General features: G+C 44.3%; 1 protein-coding gene across 2 annotated transcripts in view; it reads left to right on the top strand.

The window, feature by feature from the left end:
- N4BP1 (NEDD4 binding protein 1) overlaps positions 1-9,659 on the top strand; it is a 73,541-nt gene extending 63,882 nt beyond the window's left edge. Inside the window, exons 5-7 of one of the 2 annotated variants that reach the window (XM_032255639.1) lie at positions 3,089-3,196; positions 4,978-5,085; positions 8,288-9,659. In XM_032255639.1, coding sequence (XP_032111530.1) covers positions 3,089-3,196; positions 4,978-5,085; positions 8,288-8,645 — 574 coding nt within the window. In that variant the 3' untranslated portion in view covers positions 8,646-9,659. Of the gene's footprint in view, positions 1-3,088; positions 3,197-4,977; positions 5,120-5,429; positions 5,536-8,287 lie in introns of those variants that run through there. The other variant, XM_032255640.1, reaches the window with a different exon arrangement.
- Positions 9,660-10,139: the final 480 nt, after the last annotated feature.

The following is a 10,139-nucleotide window of genomic DNA, read 5'->3' as shown; positions in this document are numbered from 1 at the left end:
TTTTTTTTTTTTTTTGTTTTTTGAGACGGAGTTTCGCTCTTGTTACCCAGGCTGGAGTGCAATGGCGCGATCTCGGCTCACCGCAACCTCCGCCTCCTGGGTTCAGACAATTCTTCTGCCTCAGCCTCCTGAGTAGCTGGGATTACAGGCACGTGCCACCATACCCAGCTAATTTTTTGTATTTTTAGTAGAGATGGGGTTTCACCATGTTGACCAGGATGGTCTCGGTCTCTTGACCTCATGATCCACCTGCCTCGGCCTCCCACAGTGCTGGGATTACAGGCTTGAGCCACCGCGCCCGGCGTCTTTCTTCTTTTTGAGATGGAGTCTCACTCTGTTGCCCAGGCTGGAGTGCAGTGGCACGATCTTGGCTCACTGCAACCTCTGCCTTGCAGGTTCATGGGATTCTCCTGCCTCAGCCTCCTGAGTAGCTGGGATTACAGACACATACAACCACGCCCAGCTAATTTTTGTATTTTTAGTGGAGACAGGGTTTTGCCATGTTGACCAGGCTGGTCTTGAACTCCTGACCTCAGGTGATCTGCCCACATCAGCCTCCCAAAGTGCTGGGATTACAGGAGTGAGCCACCATGCCCAGCCTATAAGCTGCATTTCTTAGCTTGGCATATGACTCAGGAAGCAGGTACTAGTGCATCTGGGTCACCAAGATTTAATCTGTACCTTTTAAATGTTTTGTTTTGTTTTGTTTGTGAAATGGAGTTTTTCTCTGTCACCTGGGCTGGAGTGCAATGGCACAATCTTGGCTTGTTGCAATCTCCGCCTCCCAGGTTCAACCCATTCTTCTGCCTTAGCATCCCAAGTAGCTGGGATTACAGGCATGCATCACCACGCCTAGTTAATTCTTGTATTTTTAGTAGAGATAGGGTTTCATTATGTTTGTCAGGCTGGTCTCAAACTCCTGACATCAGGTGATCTACCCATGTGGACTTCTCAAAGTGCTGGGGCTACAGGGATGAGCCACTGTGCTTGGCCCTTTTTAAATTTTTTTCTAAAAACTTTTTATTGTATTGAGCACTAACCAAATCTAATACACAGAGCTAGGTTCTGGGGACATGTATGATTCAGATGCACCTCCTGCCCTAAGGAATTTTGAGAAGACATATGCATAAGCAACAGAAGGGAATTTTGCTGTGGTTGAATAAGAGAAGGTTCTAAACTTAACCAATGGAAATGGGACCTGTTTTTAAAATCCTCCTCGTGATATGAAATTAGTAGCAAGTAATATTTGGGAACCTAGTGGTAGCTGTTTATTCTTCTCTCTCCTGCATTTGCCCTGTTTATTTTCATCTGGCTTATAGCACTGACAGCTCCCCTGGTGTTTTTGCCTGTGTTCCACCAAAACACTGCCCCATTGAAGATTGTGTTTAGCTTGTGACCCAAGCTAGTGAATGATAGTCGAATGGGTAAGAGATGAAAAGAGGGTCTGGGTAGGGGTATGGAGGGCTTGGGACTACAGCAGACATATATTCATTCACCAAAAGGGCCTTCTCATTGACAGTCCCTTACCCTGCATCAGGCTGGTATGCAAGACCAGATCTGATGGGTGAGAATCAGGTGGCATGGAAGAGCTGAAAGAGGATAGCATATGTGGGTGCCTGGGAGATGGGTGAGAGGTACTGGAAGGCGGCATGGAAGGACACTTCCTGCTCAGCCCTTTGACACAGACAGGGACTCTGCAGGGCTCAGGTCCTCTAACATAGCAGCTTCATTCTCACACCAGCAGCATTGGAACCCATGCACAAGTATGCAGACTAAGCTCTTCCTTGGTTGATACGACTCTTGGGGTTTTTAGAGAACATGCATGTATGTTCTCATTCATAGTACATGCACTCAGAAGCCTTACTACCTATTTTTATTAGTAGTTCTGGGCAAACATTACCACTTAGAACTCAGACCATTTAGAAATCATTTGTAAAATGTTACTTAATAAAGCCAACGAACTAAATCATAATTACTTTGCAAGGTTTTCTGAGATCTCTTAAACTAATGAGGTTTGTTTTTTTAATCCCTATTAAGTATTCATCACTGCTAGTAAAAGCAGTTGTTTGTACCTTTAATTCCAGTGATTCCCTTAATTTATTTTTTATTATCTTTGTCTACATTGCCTTAGACAAATGCAGTCACCCTGACTTAAGGAATAAAATTCACATTATCTTCACAGATCACTTGGTAAGAGAGTCTGAGCATGAATAATCTCCAGTGAAATGAAAGTCTTCTTTACTGTTTCATCCTTCCCCTTTTTCATCACCGTGTATCCTGTCATATCTTCCATTTGAGTGAATCTATAACTTAGCCTAAACAAAATGGCAGTTCTAGATACCTCTTTTTAAATCAGAGCAGTGTGAACCTATGAATCTTTGTTGGGGAACAGTCTTCTTCTGTCACCCAGGCTGGAGTGCAGTGACACGATCTCGGCTCACTGCAGCCTCCAACTGCTTGGGTTCAGCTTATGCTCACCTCAGCCTCCTGAGTAGCTGGGACTACAGGGCACACCCGGCTATTTTTTGTAGATACGGGGTTTCACCACGATTGCCCAGATTGGTCTCAAACTCCTAGACTTGAGTGATCTGCCCACCTTGGCTTCCCAAAGTGTTGGGATTACAGGCCTGAGCTGCCACACTTGGCTTGAACCTATGAATTTTTAAAAAGAAAAAAGAACTGGAAGGCGGACTATACTAAGCAGCTAATCTTAGAACCAAAATACTATTGTTTTGTAACTTAAATCTGAATAATGATTTATCAGGCTTCTCAGGTCTCATTCTCTACTCTGGTCCTCATGCATTCTTATTAACATTGTTTACTGATAATATAACTTTTGAATAAATTATAGTTGAGATCATTTTTTAAAAATCTAATTATTTTACAATCACGCTAATAATTTTAGAGACATTCGCCATTCTGATTGATCTTCAGTTGATAGGGGCTGAACTTTTCTGTGGCCTAGCCTTGGTTAAATTCTTTGATGGTTTTCCTATGAAGAGGAAATCTTCTCTTGTTTTCTTATAACATGGCTTCTGTGAGCCAAGGATGCCTGTTGCTCATTTTAAACTCTCTTATATTACCATAGGTTTCTACTACACTTAGCGGACAAAACTGGTGGCATAATTGTAACAAATGATAATTTCAGAGAATTTGTGAATGAATCGGTCTCTTGGAGAGAAATTATTACAAAAAGGTAATATTTTCTTCTGTTTCTTTGGTCAGAAAAGTTTTGTTTTTAATTGCTTGTTTCTGTGTGCATTTTGTTTGTTTTGTTTTCTGTATTCCTTGGCCCCACAGAAGGCAATATAGGGGACCAAAGTATCATAAGACTGTGCTGTACTCCCAGTTCCTAGGTGGCTGGCCCCTCCAGGTAAGCGGGGGCCCAGTACAGAGCAGAAAGCCAGCTGGCAGTGATGAGCGTGGGCATGCTCTGTTCCCACCACAGCCTTCTAGGACATCAGAGTTTTCTTGCATGAAGCAGGAGCCACAGTTAAGTGTGATGGAGCACTACCGGCCTCCCTAATTTACTCAGCTGTGAAGTGAAAGAGTGAACTTCATGGCAGCTGGGATTCCAGCTCTGAAATGATGTGATTATAGAAAGAGGAAAGGACGGAAAGCAATGTATCCTGACTGGGTTTTCATTTCTTGGTTGTCAGGAGAGAATATTTCTGCTTTTTAAAATCTGATACTTTTCTTGAGGTTTTTACAGTCATAGTTTAATCATCTATATTGAAAATATCTTTAGATATCCAGAATAAAACAAAATTATGGTCAAGAGTTTCACATTCACTGCTGTTTTTCATTTGTAATAATACTGTGAATGTGTCCACTGCTGAAAAATGCCCTCAGACCAGCAGGCACTGGCTTCTAGGACTTTTTGTTAACAAATATCACCTGACCATTTATTTAAAACAGAAAGCAAGAGTCTGTGATAATGCCAGGGATAAGTCATGTAGGCCAGAAATCTTAAAACATAAAGTAAATAGACCTCACACAACGTATAACTAATATGTAGTATAACTAGCAATATAGCTAGTATAACTAGATATTTATCTCTGTTGGCGTTCCACAGTTGCACCTTGCCTGGTATTTATATTTTCCTAAATTATTAGATTTTTTTTTAAAGATTCTGTGTTATGAATGTCCAGGTGAGAGTTAATTACTGGGCATTTTGGCACCTTATCCTGTTAAAAAGCTGTTGTTGATAACTCAACCAAGAATTGGTCTTTGACCTTCTGGGCACAGTTAATGAGCTGTTAATCTTACAGGGCATGTTTCTGTTGGACCTCTGCCCTGGGCTCATTGTCAGTAGTTATTGGACACTCATCCATGTATGCATGGAGGGTTTAAATGCAGTTAAGACAGGTGCTCTCCAGCCAAGCCATTGCTTTCAGCATTCACAAAAACAAGGCAGAAAAGAGACCTGGACAAACAAGCACAGGCATTTGGACTTTAAAAAATTATTTTATTTTCTGTTTTCCCCTGATAGGATAAATGGTGCTCTAAATACCTAAGATTGCTTTTATTCATATTTTGTTTTCCTTTTTAAATTTAACATTATTTTCAGTGGGTTTGCTTATGGACACATTTATTACCAGTTTTATTAAAAAATTAAACCTTTGTTCAGCATTTGTGTTCTAAGCTGACAGTCTTTAAATCTTATTTGTCAGAATTATATTAAAGTTACAGTAGAAGAAGCTGCTTCCTAAACTCAGTAAAAATCTGGAAGTCTTGATGAGAAATTTAAGGGCTGGCTGATAAAATGTTCTAACTCTATTCTATTTGTGTCCAAAACAGAAAAATTAAAAGGGTTAGACTTGGGTGTTTTTGCCACTTTTAAGCATTTGTGCAATCTTAAGATTTGTAGGCTGACCTGACCGTTGCTTTGGCGTCAGGTTGCTGCTTTGGGATCCTTATGCAGGCCCTGGGCAGTGAGGACCCTGTTTCTCAGCCTCGTGGTGTTCTGTGTTACAGGCTGCTGCAGTACACATTTGTGGGGGACATATTTATGGTTCCCGATGATCCTCTGGGAAGAAGTGGACCTCGATTAGAGGAGTTTCTTCAGAAGGAAGTCTGCCTTAGGTATTGCCTTTTTCAGATTGTCTTGTATTAAAAAATCCATTTCAGCTGGGCGCGGTGGCTCAAGCCTGTAATCCCAGCACTTTGGGAGGCCGAGGCGGGTGGATCACGAGGTCAAGAGATCGAGACCATCCTGGGCAACATGGTGAAACCCCGTCTCTACTAAAAATACAAAACATTAGTTGGGCCTGGTGGCGCGTGCCTGTAATCCCAGCTACTCGGGAGGCTGAGGCAGGAGAATTGCCTGAACCCAGGAGGCGGAGGTTGCGGTGAGCCGACATCGTGCCATTGCACTCCAGCCTGGGTAACGAGAGCGAAACTCCGTCTCAAAAAAAAAAAAAAAAAAATCTGTTTCAATTCTTTGTGCTTTAATGCAGGTGCTATCTTTATAGATTAAAAATGGCCTTTAAAAAAGATTTTTTTTTTTTTGAGACAGGGCCTTGCTCTGTCACCCAGGCTGGAGTGCAGTGTCATGATTTCAGCTGACTGCAACCTTTGCCCACCTCTCCTTCTCCCCATCCCCAGCTCAAGTGATCCTCCCACCTTAAGCCTCCTGAGTAGCTGGGACCACAGGCTCATACCACTACGCTCAGCTGTTTTTTTTGTATTTTTAGTAGAAACAGGATCTCGCCATGTTTCCCAGGCTGGTCTGAAACTCCTGAGCTCAAGCAATATGCCTTCCTCAGCCTCCCAAAGTGTTGGGATTAAAAGTGTGAGCCACCGTGCCTGGCCAAATTTTTTTTTTAAGCCTTAAATTTAGTGCTGATTTCATATATTTGGAAGCTAATGTAGCAAGCATCCCAGTGAGTGTTTGTTTTTTTGTGGGGTTTTTTTTTTTTTTTTTTTTTTGAGACAGAGGTTCGTTCTTGTTGCCCAAGCTGGAGTGCAATGATGCACAATCTCGGCTCACTGCAACCTCCACCTCCCAGGTTCAAGAAATTCTCCTGCCTCAGCCTCCCAAGTAGCTGGGATTACAGGTGCGCGCAACGAGACTTGGCTAATTTTTTGTATCTCTAGCAGAAACAGGGTTTCACCATGTTAGCCAGTCTGGTCTTGAAGTCCTAACCTCAGGTGATCTACCTGCTGGGATTACAGATGTGAGCCACCATGCCCAGCCTTTTTGTGGGTTTAAAAAGACGAAGCCAGGGCTAGGTGCATTGGCTCACGCCTGTAATCCCGCACTTTGCAAGGCTGAGGCAGGTGAATCACTTAAGATCAGAAGTTCAAGACCATCCTGGCCAACATGGTGAAACCCTGACTCTACTAAAAATACAAAAATTAGCCAGGTTGGTGGTGCACGCCTGTGATCCCAGCATTTTGCAAGGCCGAGGCTGGTGGATCACTTGAGGTCAAGAGTTTGAGACCATCCTGGCCAACATGGTAAAAACCCTGGCTCTATTAAAAATACAAAAATTAGCCAGTTGTGGTAGCGCTTGCCTGTAATCCCAGCTACTTGGGAAGCTGAGGCAGGAGAATTGCTTGAACCCAGGAGGCGGAGGCTGCAGTGAGCCAAGATTGCACCACTGCACTCCAGCCTGGGCAACAGACTGAGACTCTGTCTCAAAAAAAGACAAAGCTGATTTTCAAGCTGGTGGTCACTTACCAGCCTAGTGAATACCACTTAGGTCCATCATGTATGTGTGAGAGCTTTCCCTCTGAACTATCAGTGCCTGCTGTGCTCATTTTGTATGCATGAACATCTTTTTATATTCATTTTCTAAAGTCATTTGCTTTGAACCTGTTATGCTTATATTAATTTACTTACTGCTCAGGAATCACTGCCTCGGGGAACTGACCATTACTTTCTACCTTCACTGAATGGAAAAGCCAGTATTCTGTGTTTATCTGAAAATGATTTGGTAGTTTAGGTTTTCTTTGTTGTAGTTTCTTAGGTAACAAACGTAAAAGATTCCTGCAAACCTAACAGGCAGATCATATGACCCCATGACTGATGTTTACTCTTTTTTTAAAACTAAAACAGGCTGCACTTCTGTGAATCCCCAGCTGATATTTGCATGGGAGTAGGATGGGGGTCTAAGCTGAGAGGAAGATAGACAGCTCTCCCAGCGTTTTTAGGCTGTCACACTTTCCAGCTGATCTTTTCCATTTGGAACGGGTTCCCATTGGGAATTGTGGTTTGGATTCAGTGGCAGGTGGTGATGGTGGTTTTTTCACACGGTAGTATCTTCTACCTAGGAGACCACTACAATTTCAACTCCCTGGTCTTGTGAATCATATTTCTTTTGAGCCTTTGGGTTTTATGACACAGATGAGGACTTAATTCCCAAACGCCATGCTTCTGTAACCACATGAAGAGAATGGCAGCCATTTTCCACACCTGCTGCACATCAGACCATCTCGGTTTCCTTCCCCACATCTGAACTTGGAAATCCCCTGCTGGGCTTCAGGCCTGAGCCCCATGTGTGAGCATCAGTCAGGTCCGTGGGTTAGAGTTACCAGAAGGAGAGCTCTCTGCTTCCTCCCACTCCTTGAGCAACCTGGCATGGGGTCAGTCCTGCCTGCCCTTTCCCTCTCACCTCGTGGCTCTTTGTAGAGCTATTCACGAATTGGTTAAGAAGTTGGGAATCACTTCCATCAGAAAGGGGCTGTTGAAGTTAGTTGAGCTTTTGAAGATGGGGAGACTTCAGCTAGCCTTATTTCTCAACTGCAGGTCGAGTCCAGTGGGAGGCTTTTGAATGATACAGATGCCCTCCATGCACACACATACTTGCACACACCCATGTGCATACAAGTGTGGGCATCCACCCACACCTCATCCAGACTGAGTCAGTGGGGGCTGCCAGTCTACCCAAAAGGAGTCCCTTCTCATTTCTGTCAACCAGGGTCCTGCACAAAATCAAAATCTTCAGAAGAGTAAGACCCTGTTAAACCTTTTGAAAGTTCTCAAGGCCACCCTGGTTAGAGCCAAACAGCTGGATGGGGTCAGTTCTCACAGCAGCAGACCTGGGAGGGTGGTGCTCCCTCATGGAGCGTGCTCACTCCCTGTCATGCCTGGAGATCTCATCAGTGGAATCCCTCCTCTGTGGGCAGCTGATGTCACACCTCCACCTCAGTCTCTCATCCTGCCTTTGGAAGCCAGGGAGTGGCATCCTAAGCCTCAAGGCCTGCCACAGATACTTAAAGTATGTCCATGATTTCTTACTTACTTATAACCCAACTCACCAGGACTCGCTTCCATTCACAGAGATATGCAGCCCCTACTCAGTGCCCTGCCAAATGTGGGCATGTTTGACCCCAGCTTCAGAGTCCCTGGCACCCAGGCAGCCAGCACCAGCCACCAGCCTCCAACTCGGATTCAGGGAGCACCTTCAAGCCACTGGTTCCCTCAGCAGCCCCACTTCCCACTGCTGCCGACCCTCCCCAATCTCCAGCAGAACCTGCCCATGCCAGCTCAGAGATCTTCTGCGGAAACCAATGAGCTGAGGGAAGCCCTTCTGAAGATCTTCCCTGACTCGGAGCAAAGACTGAAAATTGACCAGATCTTGGTGGCCCACCCATACATGAAAGATCTAAACGCTCTCTCTGCCATGGTATTGGATTGAAGATTGTGCTGAGAAGCTTGCGCTCAGGGCTGGCTGATCAAACTCAAGCTCACACCTGTACCTGTTGGGAATGAACATAATGTGAAGAAACTTATTTCCCAGTGTAAACGCAGTTGTATAGAAAAAAAAGTTTTGTGTATAAATCTGGGTTTTCAAAACCAGCTTTTTTCTATATATAAATTATGCTGCTATTACAGATTTAACATTTTCTGTTAAAGGAAAGTCTACATTTTCTGCCTGTTCAGAACTGTTTAATAGCAGTTACTCTTGAGTGTATTTACCTTTTTATGTTTTTTAAACTATTTTCCTTAAAGCCGAAAATATTGACAAATGGATATGGTTAGCCTTTATAAATAAAAAAAAATAAAAAAAAAATAAAAAAAAGAGTTGCTTTCTTAAGGAAAGCAAGACCTCTTAAAGTATATTTTCTTGAGATGAATATGTCCTGTCACTACCATGAAGTGTGCTCCCCCTTCCAGCCTCTTCTGCCCTCACCCCCAGAGCTAGAGTGGGTAGGAGTTGGTTTGTTCTGCAGGGTCTTTGGAGCATTGTGAAAGTGGACCTGCGGTGCCACTAGATGGCACTTGGTGCCTAGCTGTGGTGAATGACCAGAGCAAGGTTGGACTCAACAGAATACCAAGGTTAGAAGACAATGTGGAGTCCATGGAGTCCCACCCTTCTTCCCCTTCCACCCTGCGCTAGAGGGGATGGCCCAGTGTGCTCGCTGTCCGGGCATGCCCACAGCCACAGCTGAGGCGTGGCCGGGCAAGCAGCAGTCTCCCCAGCCAGGGCTCAATACGCTTACAGGCTAGTGCCTCCACACACCTGTAGCTCTGGAAGTCACATCTTAGCTTCTGAACACTAAAGGAAGTTGAATGGAGAGCCCTGTCAGTGTGGCCATCTTGTGTCCGCAACTGCAGGAGATGCCCCAATGTAGAGTTTGTACAGCTTTGCCAAAAAACGGTTTTCTATTCTCAAAAATGACCCAAGCCAATAAATAGCATTAGTAGCTTCTGTGGGGGGTCCCAGAGACCCTGTAATTCATTTTCCCTGTGTTTGTCTCTGGTGTCCTCAACAGCCTTCCCTGTGAGTCTTTCTCAGAATTGATATCTTAATATTGTCTGTTTTCAGTGTTATCCAAATGCAGTGTCAGTGAAGTTCTTTTCCTGGACAATCTTAACATCTTTACTCTTATTGTCTGAACTTTCAAAGGGCTTTGTATTTTACACCTGCGTCCCCAGGCTGCTCACAGTCGGCTTCCTGCCTTCCTGTGGATTGTGTCTCTCTCCTGGCCCCGAAGAGCGGAGGCTGAGGAATCAGTGCTGGTTTGTTCACAGTGAGGGGACTGGGCAGCATCCCGGAGTGCTCCCGCCAGGCCTGTTTATTGGTTTTGTTTGATCGCTGCATCCTTCGAGGAATGAATCCAGAGCCTTCCAGGAGGCCAGGCTTGTACTTCAGTCATCTTCCTCTCAGATGCCTCCATGACGCCTCCTG

The sequence above is a fragment of the Sapajus apella genome, unplaced genomic scaffold (genome assembly GCF_009761245.1).
Source record: "Sapajus apella isolate SASKATOON/1434 unplaced genomic scaffold, GSC_monkey_1.0 scaffold90, whole genome shotgun sequence".
In the NCBI taxonomy this organism is placed as follows: Eukaryota; Metazoa; Chordata; class Mammalia; order Primates; family Cebidae; genus Sapajus; species Sapajus apella.
Note: the sequence above shows the minus strand (reverse complement) of the source record. Positions and strands in the feature narration are given on the sequence as shown.